Source organism: Bufo gargarizans, chromosome 9, assembly GCF_014858855.1.
Source record: "Bufo gargarizans isolate SCDJY-AF-19 chromosome 9, ASM1485885v1, whole genome shotgun sequence".
In the NCBI taxonomy this organism is placed as follows: Eukaryota; Metazoa; Chordata; class Amphibia; order Anura; family Bufonidae; genus Bufo; species Bufo gargarizans.
In genome coordinates, this window is record NC_058088.1 from 130,443,187 (window position 1) to 130,457,087 (window position 13,901).

A 13,901-nucleotide genomic window follows, 5' to 3' on the forward strand; every position below is an offset into this window, starting at 1 on the left:
ACTACTGTCAAGACGGTCTGACCAGGGTGGCCCTCTGCGCTAAATCTCCACTGCCATGACTGTTGGAGGCGGGGCAGAACCAGCACCAGTTCCGTCTGCAGTAACTTGAGTCTCAAGTCTTTGATTATCATGTTTCTTTACCAGCCTACTAAAGAAACCAGCCAACAGCAAGACATGGAGCAGAACCTGAACCAGAAGGTGCTGGCATACCTGGACTGCACCCTGTAACCCCAGATCCAACATCCCCTGGACTACTGGGCAGCCAAACTTAAATTGTGACTGCAACTGGCAGAGTTTGCCCATGACAAGCTTTTTTGCCCAGCCAGTACTGTGGCATCAGAGTGTGGCGGGGGGCATAGTTACCCCAAAGAGAACTCGCCTTTCAACACAAAATGTTGAGAGACTAACCTTTGTAAAGATGAATTAGGCGTGGAATATCCAGGATTTCCACACTCAGGTGTTTGTTGCATCAGCCCACACTCCGTGAAGATATAAGTGAAGGAAATGAACATGTGGAGTCATTGTGGATAGAATGTACATGGAGCCAAAAACAATAATAAAATACTAATAGGAGTTTATTATAAGCCATCTTATATACCAGAATCCACAGAAAATTAGTTATTGGCAATAATCAAAGACAATTACCTTTCCCAACTGGTTCAGGACCTGAAAAGAGGGACAGTCACACTGGATTTAGTATTAACCAAAAGACCTGACAGAACAACAGATGTGCAGGTTGGGGACACCTGGGAAATAGTGACCATAAAATAATAACCTTCAAATTGTCATTCAAAAGAGTGTTTCATCAAAGAGAAACAAAAATACCAAACTTCAAAAAAAGTTAGCCAACTAAGAGATGCCATAGGTAAGCAGAAATAGAATATAGGTCTGCTCAACCCCGCCACACCTAGCACTTACCACGCCGAGAGCCACAGCGTTACTTGAAAATAGGAAGAAAAAGGTCCAGCTTGGTTAAAAATGTTACCTTTATATTTCAGTGCGATTAAGAGCCAGTTACAGTCCAGTCTACGCATTTCGGATCAGAGACAATAGCAATCCTTACTCATGACAATACACAGACTAAAGAGAGGGTTAGATATATAGCGCCTCCCCTGTGAAACAGGTGGGCGCAATAACTACAAGCCACTCCTTCAAGTGAAATTAAGAACATGTGCAAAAAAGACATGATAAATAAAAACGGAAGCACAAGTTATGGATCAAGGATTCAATAATATAATATCAGATCATGTTTTTGATTGAGTCCACTTGGTATGATGGTGGACCCCATTTTAAAAATCCAATATGATTCCCGGTTCAAAAGCTTCTTTCTATAGTCACCGCCCCTGGGTGGTGGAGTGACCCTTTCCAGGCAATGCACTAGAGATGCCATAGGTCTAACTAACTGGGACAAAGTCCTCAAAGATAAAAATACAGCCACAAAATGGGATATTTTTAAAAGCATTCTAAAACCTAATTGTGAGAGGTAAATACCTTATGGGAATAAAAGGTTAAGCAACGAGAAAAAAAACTATGTGGATAAATAGAATTGTAAAGAAAGCCATAAATGACAAAAAGAAAACATTTAAATCACTAAAACAGGAGGGTAGCGAGGAAGCATTGAAAAACTATAAGGAAAAAAAATTGAATATGTAAAAGACCGATAAAAGCACCAAGCTAGAGACCAAGAGAGTAAAACTAACCCTAAAATGTTCTTCAATTATATAAATGGTAAAAAGTTTAAATCTGAAGGGGTCGGCCCTTTACAGAGCAATGAGGGGGGAGTTGCAGAGAGCAATGAGGAGAAAGCCAAGCTATTAAATATTTTTTTCTCCACTGCATTCACTGAAAAAAATGTCAGATGAAATGCAGAATGTAATTGTAAATTCCCAATTAAAGGTGCCCTGTCTGACCCAGGAAGAAGTACAGCGGCGGCTTATAAAGATTAAAATAGACAAATCGCCGGGACAAGATGGCATATACCCCTGTATCCTAAGAGAATTAAGTAATGTCATAGCCAGACTATTATAAGATATTTAAGGACTCTATAATGACAGGGAGTGTTTCATAGGAATGGCGCATAGCAAATGTGGTGCCAATATTCAAAAAGGGTCCAAAAACAGAGCCCGGAAACTATAGGCCGGTAAGTTTAACATCTGTCATGGGTAAACTGTTTAAAGGTTTTCTAAAAGATGGTATCTTGGAGTACCTTAATGAAAATAAGCAAATAATGCTTCATGAAGGATCGGTCATGTCAAACTAATTGAATTTTTTATGAGAAGGTAAGTTCTAGACTTGACCACGGCGAATCAATGGATGTTGTATATCTGGACTTCTTTACAGCATTTGACACTGTACCACATAAAAGGTTAGTATGCTTGGACTGGGAGATAATGTCTGTATGTGGGTAAGTAACTGGCTCAGTGATAGAAAACAGAGGGTGGTTATTAACGGTACACACTCAGATTGGGTCACTGTCACTAGTGGGGTACCACAAGGGTCAGTATTGGGCCTCATTCTCTTCAAAATATGTATTAATGATCTTGTAGAAGGCTTGCACAGTAAAATATCAATTTTTGCAGATGACACTAAACTGTGTAAAGTAATTAATTAACATGGAAGAGGACAGTATACGGCTGCAGATGGATCTGGATAGATTGGAGGCTTGGGCAGAGAATTGTCAGATGAGGTTTAACACTGACAAATGTAAGGTTATGCACACGGGAAGGAAAAATGCAAGTCACCAATGCATACTAAATGGTAAAACACTGGGTAACACTGACATAGAAAAGGACCTAGGAATTTTAGTGAACTGAAAACTAAGCTGTAGAAACCAGTGTCAGGCAGCTGCTGCTAAGGCCAATAAGATAACGGGTTGCATCAAAAGGGGCATAGATGCCCGTGATGAGAACATAGTCCTGCCATTTTACAAATCACTAGTCAGACCACCCATTGAGTACTGTGTACAGATATGGGCTCCTGTGAACAAGGCAGACATAGCAGAACTAAAGTAATAACTGGAATGAGTGGACTACAGTACCCTAAAAGATTATCAAAATTAGGGTTATTCACTTTAGAAAAAAGACGACTAAGAAGAGATCTAATAACTATGTATAAATATATCAGGGGTCACTACAGAGCTCTCCCATCATCTATTTATCCCCAGGACTGTGACTGTGACGAGGGGACATCCTCTGCTTCTGGAGGAAAGAAGGTTTGTACACAAACATAGAAGATGATTCTTTACAGTAAGAACAGTGAGTTAACTAAAAGAGTTCAAGAGGGCCCTGGATGTATTTGTGGAGTGTAATAATATTACAGGCTATAGCTACTAGAGATGAGTTGTTGATCCAGGGAGTTATTCTGATTGCCTGATTGGCGTAGGGAAGGAATTTTTTCCCCCTTAAAGGGCTTCTGTCACTCCACTAAACTCATTTATTTATTTTTGGTCTCCCTAAAATCCTTATGCTGCGATTTCTCAATATATATGGCTATTACACTGTTTGGTTCAGTAGTTCTATCAAAAAACTGACTTTTATATTATGCAAATTACCTCTCTAGCAGCAGGTAGGACGGCTACCTGCTGCTAGCAGCCGCATCCTCCATTCATAATGACGCCCCCTCCTCATGCTGATTGACAGCGCCAGCAGACGCGCTCGTCCTCTGACTGGCCCTGTCTGCATTTTAAATCTCGCGCCGGTCTTCAGTTGGCGCAGGCGCACTCAGAGGAGGAAGCTCGCTCGGTCGCTCCATCCTCAGTGCGCCTGCGCCTATGACGTCACATGTACACCCGGCGCAGGCGCACTGAGGATGGAGCGGCCGAGCGAGCGTCCTCCTCTGAGTGCGCCTGCGCCAACTGAAGACCGGCGCGAGATTTAAAACGCAGACAGGGCCAGTCAGAGGACGAGTGCGTCCGCTGGCCCTGTCAATCAACATGAGGAGGGGGCGTCATTATGAATGGAGGATGCGGCTGCTAGCAGCAGGTAGCCGCCCTACCTGCTGCTAGAGAGGTAATTTGCATAATATAAAAGTCAGTTTTTTGATAGAACTACTGAACCAAACAGTGTAATAGCCATATATATTGAGAAATCGCAGCATAAGGATTGTAGGGAGACCAAAAAAAATAAAAAAGAGTTTAGTGGAGTGACAGAAGCCCTTTAAGTCAGGATGATTGGCTTCTACCTCACAGTTTTCTTGCTTGCCTTCCTCTCGATCAACTTGCAGGATAACGGGCCGAACTGGATGGACAAATGTCTTTTTTCAGCTTTACAGTTGCAATAAAAAGTATGTGAACCCTTTGGAATGATATGGATTTCTGCACAAATTGGTCATAAAATGTGATCTGATCTTCATCTAAGTCACAACAATAGACAATCACAGTCTGCTTAAACTAATAACACATAAAGAATTCAATGTTACCATGTTTTTATTGAACACACCATGTAAACATTCACAGTGCAGGTGGAAACAGTATGTGTATCATGATTTGGGGCTGCTTTGCTGCGTCAGGGCCTGGACGGATTGCTATCATCGAAGGAAAAATGAATTCCCAAGTTTATCAAGACATTTTGCAGGAGAACTTAAGGCCATCTGTCCACCAGCTGAAGGTCAACAGAAGATGGGTGTTGTAACAGGACAACGACCCAAAGCATAGAAGTAAATCAACAAAAGAATGGCTTAAACAGATGATAATACGCATTCTGGAGTGGCCCAGTCAGAATCCTGACCTCAACCCGATTGAGATGCTGTGGCATGACCTCAAGAAAGCTATTCACACCAGACATCCCAAGAATATTGCTGAACTGAAACAGTTCTGTAAAGAGGAATGGTCAAGAATTACTCCTGACTGTTGTGCATCTGATCTGAAACTACAGGAAACGTTTGGTTGAAGTTATTGCTGCCAAAAGAGGTTCAACCAGTTATTAAATCCAAGGGTTTTTCCACCTGCACTGTGAATGTTTACATGGTGTGTTCAATAAGAACATGGTAACATTTAATTCTTTGTGTGTTATTAGTTTAAGCAGACTGTGATTGTCTATTGTTGTGACTTAGATGAAGATCAGATCACATTTTATGACCAATTTGTGCAGAAATTCATATAATTCCAAAGGGTTCACGTACTTTTTCTTGCAACTGTATATACTATGTTACTATGTAGACGGAGTTACTCTGTCACAGACCCTGGATCACCAGCCTTTGACCAGGGTACCAGCCTTAGGAAAGGGAGGGACAGCTAGCTCAGGCCTTTCCTCAGCATCAAACCCTTCTTATGGCAGGGAGGAGACTGGAGAAGCCAGCCCTATGACTCTGCTGTATTGTTTTGCACCTAAATTCCTCCAGTAAAGAAGCACACTGGTTTACTGCAGACCCTGACTCTCTGGACTTATTTCCCATTTGGGGTGCACCACACCTTATCCTCCCTTCTAGAGAGCAGCAACACGTAGTGACACCTCAACGGTGTCCAGGGGACCCAACATAGTATTGGGGCCCCCACAAACCCAGCCACTGCACAATATTGCTAATTTATATTCATCTGAAAACAGTACTTTGGACCACTGAGCTACAGTCCAGTCCTTTTTACCCTTAGGCCAGGTAAAACACTTCTGATGTCTCTGAGTCATAAGTGGCTTATTTCCCATTGGGGTGCACCACGCCTTACCATCCCTTCCGGAGAGCAGCAACATGTGGTGACACCTCAACGGTGTCTGGGGACGCAGCGTAGCATTGGGGCCACCCCAAACCTTGCCACTGCACATACACCGACATACACTGTCCCTGCAGGCTGGGACATAGCTGATTTAACGTGCTTTGTAACAAATAAATTCTGAACAAAGCAAATGTTCTTGGAAGATTCAATGAAGCATTTGAATCAATTTTTGAAAAATTAGCTCATCTCTAATAAATATGCATAAAATCTTTTAAAGCCTTACTGATGTGTTCATGAGATTTGTTGTAGGCAAAAAAAGTTCCTCAGAGTGTACATGACATGGATTCTCTAAGCTTTCCAGTTGTGCTGGTGAGTGCCTACTGACATTTATTTGGTTAATGACGGTAATGTTATAGGGGCAGCAGGCAGCAGTAATCATTTCAAACTGTGTGTTTACCAAATGCCTGTACCAGTAAAAAAATAAATCACACTGGATAATAAGATCTAAGCCATTAAGTAGGAGTTTTAGGAAATGAGAAATATGGCTAACACAACAAATAATATGGAAAATAAACCATTCAACAATGTAACCAATGATGATGTGTTTTACTGAACTACAGTATTTAGTATAAAGGAGTCATGACAGAGGTCAGCAAGAACCTAAGTGCCAAAGGGTGTACATTACACCATTACCCAAAATGAATGACTGTAAAGAATGACATTTAAAGAATCTGCACACACAACAACAGAGCTGACTTACCTCCTAATGTCATGCCAGCCTCATAACATTTCCGCAAGCGACATGATGGACAGTTTTTCCTCCGGAATTTGTCGATTGTGCAGTCATTACGGCTAGCACAAAGATACTTCTGCTTTCCTAAATGCGGAAAAGAAGACATGATGATGACAAAAGTCAGACAACTAATAAAGTTGATGTTCATGAATATGCTATGCTATGAATATGGTTTATGATATGTGAAAAAATAAAAACTGCTTATTTTTATTTTTTTAACAAACAAAATAGAAAACTAATTTGGAGATTTAGCAATTCCCTCTATTCCAGTAAATTGGATTTAAAGGGAACCTGTCACCTCAAAAAAACATCCCAAGCTGCCAGCAATACCTGACAGTATCCAGCAGCATGTTTCCGACGATAAATTTCTTCCTGAAGGACGATACGGCTAATACTCAGAAAACGTTCTTTAATCCCTGCCGATGCGCTTCTCTAGTCATGCTTGATGTCAAGAAGGCAGCGGCCCCCCTGCTTCAACTCAAGATAATGATGCCCCCTTCCCTGCAACTGACAGCACTTATGCAGAGAGTTCGGGAAAGCCAGCCAAACTGCCGGCTTTCAGTCACAGCGAAGGGACAGGGAAGGAGGCGTGGTAATCTTGACTTGAAGCAAGGAGGCCGCTGCCCCCTTGACTTCAAGCATGTGTGGATAAGCGCGCCTGCACGGGATAAAATTACGTTTTCTGAGCTTTAGCCGCATCGTCCTTCAGGAAGAAAATTATCATTGGAAACACTATGCTGGCTACTTTCAGGTACTGCTGGCGGCTTGGGATGGTTTTTGGAAGTGACAGGTTCCCTTTAAAGAGTCATAAAATAGAGTTTTGCTACTTTTGGGGATTATTTGTGCATTTTTACACCAATCCAGTTTTGAAAAGTGAATGGGAAAATGGATTTGGTTAGTCTGTTGAGCTGATTTGGGCAAGATTTATCAACTGTGACTTTTTAAAAAGTTTAAAAAATTGTCATAATCCTACCGCAGAAAAGGGGTGACATAGAAAGAAGAGTAACATTTTAATGCAGAACTGCTAAGGGGGCCATATACATTAAGCTACATGCAAACGACCCTATGTCTTTTGCAGTCTGCAAATTGCGGATCCACAAAAAAAAATGGATGACATCCGTATGTCATAGTTTTTTTTGCGGATCCATTGTAACAATGCCTAAAACGGACAAGAATAGGTTATGTTCAATTATTTTTTTTTTTGGGGGGGGGGGGCTACAAAACCGACATACTGCGCATTTTTTGCGGACCTATTGAAATAAATGGGTCCGCATCCTATCCGTCCAAAAAAAAAAAACTGAACAGACACAGAAACAAACAACGTTCGTGTGCATGTACCCTTAGGGCTCATGCACACAAACGTTTTTTGCGTTCCGTATATGGTCCGTATTTTGATTCCGTATACGGTCTGTATTAGTAATCATTCATTTCAATGGGTCTGCAAAAGATGTGGGCAGCAATCTGTGTGCTGTCCACGTCCGTTGCTCCATTCCATGGCCCTGCAAAAATTATGTGGCATGTCCTATTCTTGTCCGTTTTGCGTGAATTTCGTGCGAACTACAACAGACTTTTGCAAAACTAATTTAAAATATTCCCCTTGTGATAAACCCCCCTATAGTGTTTCTGGGACAAAAGAAACTAAATAAATGTAACTGGGAATATGATGTTGTCATTGTGAAATTCACACTATTGGGTCGGTTGAATTCCAAATTAAGGTTACAAAGAAATAGAGTACTATGGAGAAAACAGTCTATTATGTAATATAAATGGTTCAATGACTAATGCACACATGGCATTCAAGGTCTAGTGTCCTATAACTTCATCATCTGCTCTCAATAGAATATAGTGGCCATTTAGTTTTATCTAAAACTGAAAAACTATAAAAAAAAACTCAATTTCATGCAGCAAACTCCAGCTATGTGTAAATGTACCCTCATAGTGACAATTCTAACATGTACACAGCTAACCAAGCCTCTGAAGAGATCCAGAAAAATCAGGGACAGAAGCATGACCAAGCATTTTGGCAATTTCAGTCTGGCAACTGGTCTGAGTCTCTGCATCAGTACTTTCGTATGCTGACATACCTCTATGATAATAACCTTATGGGGTTTGCATTAGACCCTGTTCATGACAAAGTTTATGGGGGAAATTTATCAAAACTGCTCTAAAGGAAATCTGGTTTAGTTGCCCATAGCAATCAATCAGAGTCCAACGCCTTAGAAAAATGAAATATGGAATCTAAGCCTGTTTTCCCTTACAACAGTTTTGATAAATCTCCCCTTATCTTTTCATATTTGGATACAATCACACATTTTAAAAATGGAGTATAATGTTTTGTAATTTTACCAAATCTCACAAGTACACTGACATGAGATAGTGATAGACATAATCAATTGTTACCTGCTATTTTATAGTGTATCAAAGACCCATTTGCAATATTCCATCTATTCTGTGTGGGATCACTATAACTTACTACAGTATCGTCACCCGACGTACGTTTCTCCGAGAGCTGGAAGAAGCTCTGGGCAAAACGTATGTCGGGGTGACAATACTGTGGCCTTCTGGAGCTCAAATAAAGCAAGATATAATATATTATCTGTGGGCTGTCACATGTATCCAGGTATAAAAACTACACAAACTAAAGGGATATTAAAAAGATGTGTAACTATTTATGGGTATGGACCAACTACAGCTTATAAACAATGAAATACTGATAAAAAATAATGTTATATGAATTGGTCCTAATGCCTTACTTCCTATATCCCTGTGATGGCTAACATCCGGAACTCCAACTTTGGTAAAACTACGACTGCCAAGATGCCTCCTTGCTTGGCTATTCTCATAACTCCATGGAAATGAATGGAGCCTGCTGGAGTCATAGTTTTACCACAGCTGGGGTGGCGGAGGTGAGCTATCACTGCTATATACCATTGGGTTTCCTTCTCAGAGCTTGTTCACACTACTGTTGCCCCTCCGTGAGTCTGCCGCATGCGGATTGTGACCCCATTCACTTGAATAGGGTCCATGATCTGTCCGTTCCACAAAAAGATATCAAAAACCCAATCAAGTGCGGTGGTTGTCCAGTGTATTGCAGACCCGCCGTATGTGGGCTGCAATAAGGCAACGTGTGAACAAGCCCTCATTAGGATGCCTTTCTTAGGCTTGTAAAAAATGTTTTTTTGGCAGTTTTTTTTTTTTAAACATACATTTTTGTCATGTGTTTTTGTAAAACGAACCTAATAAAAAACACTTAAAATTGGGGGGATTTGTTTTCTTTAAAATGGCTTTTACATTATTTCATTGAAGTTTTTGCCTTCCTCTTGATCAACTTCACAGGATAACAGGGTGAACTGGATAGATGCATGTGTTTTTACAGCCTTAAAAACTATGCTACTATGCCTCAGGTGCCTTGAATTGGTGCTGTGGTGTTTGGGGGGGCTTATAAACAATGCCATGAAGATTATGAATTATTACAAACATTTTTTGTCACTTTTTGTTCATCTTTTTTGACATGTATTTCAGGTGATAGACTTCAGTATAGGAAAAAAATGCCTGGAAAAAAACACTGTGCCCACAGCAGGCTAAAAAGACCAAAAATGGTAAACATGGTCAAACACACAATAAAAAAAAAAACATAAAGTACAAAATGCGCTATTTGTCATAAAAGGGGTTGTCTGGGTTCATAGTAACATAGTATATAAGGCCGAAAAATGACATTTGTCCATCAAGTTAGGCCTGTTATCCTGCAAGTTGATCCAGAGGAAGGCAAAACCTGAAACTGTGAGGTAGAAGCCAATTTTTCTCACTTAAGGGGAAAAAAATTCCTTCCCGACTCCAATCAGGCAATCAGAATAACTCCCTGGATCAACAACCCATCTCTAGTAGCTATAGCCTGTAATATGAACTCTTTTAGTGAACTCACCGTGATGGTTCAGGCAGAGAGTTCCAGAGTCTCACTGCTCTTACCGTAAAGAATCCTCTTCTATGTTTGTGTACAAACCTTCTTTCCTCCAGACGCAGAGGATGTCCCCCTCTTCACACATTTAACCAGTATCAGTGGAGCACTTCTTGCACCAATGCTCCCCCTTGCCCTGGGCAAGGGCCTTTTCTTTACTATCATGGGCATGATAGGCGGATGCTTCCAAACAGCAGTGAGCCTGGTGACGTCACCGGCAAAAACGTGCGGTCTTTAGCACTATCCTAGGCTGTTTTATAGGCTAGGGCAGCGCTAAAGACCGCCCATTAGTGCTGGTGACGTCATTGGGATCACTGTTAGGCGGAAACCTCCGACTAGCATACTGAAAAAAAAGTTGCATATATCACTGGGGTTAAATAAACAGCCCTTCCGCAGGGCAAGGGGGAGCATCGGAGCATGAAGGGGAGACTGTGTGATGGGGAGCTTATGTTCTGAACCCAGACAACCCCTTCCATTTTCTAATTCCCTTCACTTACAGCATATGGCTACACTGATTTTTTTGCCACAAGAAACATTGCGAAAACGTGACACCATACATCATAAGGTATCCACATGAAAGTTTCATATGTCCTGTATAAAAATGTAGGCAAACCAAAGTATTGTAAGGCAACAAGGTAGCCTATGGGTGATGTTTTATGAAGCTGATGTACACGAAGCCACATATTGGGGCATTTATTATTTCTGTATCTTTACACATATTTATATTTCATCCCTGAAAAGTGGAATTATTTGGGTAGACAACACAAAACAAAAAATATGAACATTCATAGAAATCATAAACTCAAATGAATACAACTTGCATCAAAAGCATAATTTTTTATGAAGCATGTACTCTCTGCAACTACATTAGTCACACAAAGCTTAAAAAGCTTTATTGAAAGGTGTTAACTCTGAAGTGCTGATCAAGGCAGTACAGGGAATTGCAGCATTTTGGTCACTTACAAACAGCTCTAAGCTTCCAAGCCAATAGAGTACTTGAGTGAAATTCTAACAGGTAATTACTCTGATTAGGAGTCATTGACAGCTCACTATTCATACATTACCAGGCCTCAGTGCATACAAATAAACTAGCAAGAGCATATGATTTCTGCCAAACATTAGACCCTGCGATCTGATTTCATGCAGATTGCCAGCTTTGAGATATAGCTCCCCCAGTGCTTGGCCTAATAGTTAAGGTTCTATTAAAGTTGGCCAGGTCAATATTTACGCAGTACAACATTCATCCAAATCCCAGTTTAGAATCTGAACTAAGATTACTGCACTGGGCATGCTGAATCTATTTCTAGAAAAAAAAAAAACATTTTTGACCTTTTAAATATTTCATATCTAAGACAACAAATCAAGTTTATAGGGTTGTGCCCTTTTAACAATCTCCAATGATAACCTATTTCCTATGTGACTTTTCCTTGTTTTATTGTATTGTATGCAATTGATTGTTGTTGCCATGGTAATTTCCCGAGACTACTGACAAGTTAAAAAGGTCTTCATTTTTACTACAAAATGCATCAATTTAAGTAATGGTAATGTGAAACTAACCCTCTCTGACTGATATAGCTTTACAATTACAGGGGTACATGTACAAATAAAAATAGACAACACAGGATAACAGGCTAATACACAATTGAAACACTAGGAGTGAAGGCCTTGCTCACAAGAGCTTACTATATATGTGGGTAGTTATAAATGCAGTTACCTGATAAAAATGTTTCTAGTTGTCGGTACTTTCTTATTGCTGTAATAAAAATCACCCCCTATATAGGCTTGTCATGGACCTATGTTTATACACAGAGGCCAATAAAAAAAGGCAGAGTTGCAGTGTGACGGAGTCCAAGAAACCTTGTCTGAATCATAGGGATCCTTTTACATGGGCCATGGGCAATAGCAGAATTTCAGTTTTTTTTGCCTTACCTCCAGAAATTTCTTTATAAAAAGTGATCAAAAAGTCATATGCATCCCAAAAATGATACCAATAAATTACAGTAAAAAATACAACTATGTTCATGGAAAAATGAAAAAATCTATGGGTCTTAGATTTGGTTATGCAAACAAAAAAGTTTAATAGAACGTGATTTTATAATAAAAAATTGAATAAAACGCGCTCAAAAAGTCATATAGATCCCTAAATTGTACTAGTAAAAATTACAGCCCGTCCTGCAAAAACCAAGGCCACACAGTTACATAGACGGAAAAGTTAAAAAGTTATGGGTCTTTGATTTGGTGATGCAAAATATTTTTTTTTTATGTTTAATAAAAAGATATTTTATGATATAAAAGTGTTAGAACATGAAAACAAAAATACAAATTTGGTATCGCCATAAACGTATCTATCCACAGAATTTCATATAAAATATACCACATGGAGAACCCAATAAAAAACAAAAAACACTGACAGAATTGCAATATTAGCCCACTTCACTTCATATAAAAAGCAATCAAAAAGTCATGTGTCCCAAAAATGGTAGGTTAAAAAACTATAGCCTATCCCACAAATGATCCCTCACACAGTGCAGTCATCCCAAAAATATAAAAGTTATGGCCTTTAAAATCTAGTTCAGCAAATCCCATGTTAGAACATGCCGCTTTTGAATTCTGCCTTTGAATTCTGCCATCTGCTCATACAGCAGTTTTCGACTACATATGAAAAAATTGTGCCTAAAGTGACTTTTTCTTGTAAGAAATATAATTTTTTATTTTCACAACCAAGTGTTTCTAAGTATTATAAAAAGCCTGTGGGGTCAAAGTGGTCAGTACACTCAATAAATTTTTTGAGGGGTGTAGTTTAAAAAATGGGGTTTCTACTGTGTGTCTTAGGCCTCTTTCACACGGGTGTCGCGTGTGAGGTCTGGACAAGATGCGAGTGTGTTGTGGGAGAATGCATGATTTTTGCACACGCGTGAGAAAGATCGGCATGTTTGGTACCCAGACCCGAACCCGGACTTCTTCATAGAAGTTCGGGTTTGTGATCGGTGTTGTGTAGATTTTATTATTTTCCCTTATAACATGGTTATAAGGGAAAATAATAGAATTCTTAATACAGAGTGCTAAGTAAATTAGGGATGAATGGGTTAAATTTTTTTTTTTTTAAATTAAACTTACCTCATCCACTTGTTCGCGAAGCCCGGCTCATCTTCATTCTTCTTCTTTGAGGACCTGACAGGAAAAGGACCTTTGGTGACGTCACTGCGCTCATCACATGGTCCATCCCGGTTATAAGGGAAAATAATAAAGTTTGGGTCCACATCCCGATCGTCACATAGCAACCATGTGTGAAAATCGCACCGCATCTGCACTTGCTTGCGGATGCTTGCGATTTTAATGCAGCCCCATACACTTCCACAATAAAGAGCATGCTGCGATTTTCACGCAACGCACAAGTGATGCGTGAAAATCAACGCTCATGTGCACAGCCCCATTGGAGTGAATGGGTCCGGATTCAGTGCGGGTGCAATGCGTTCACCTCAAGCATTGCACACGCATGGAATTCTCGC

The 13,901-nt window shown here is 40.1% G+C and overlaps 1 protein-coding gene across 1 annotated transcript in view; it reads right to left on the reverse strand.

Moving 5' to 3' along the window:
- AR (androgen receptor) overlaps positions 1–13,901 on the reverse strand; it is an 835,795-nt gene that overhangs the window by 232,508 nt on the left and 589,386 nt on the right. The window contains exon 3 of the mRNA XM_044306429.1: positions 6,405–6,521. Coding sequence (XP_044162364.1) covers positions 6,405–6,521 — 117 coding nt within the window. The remainder of the gene's footprint in view (positions 1–6,404; positions 6,522–13,901) is intronic.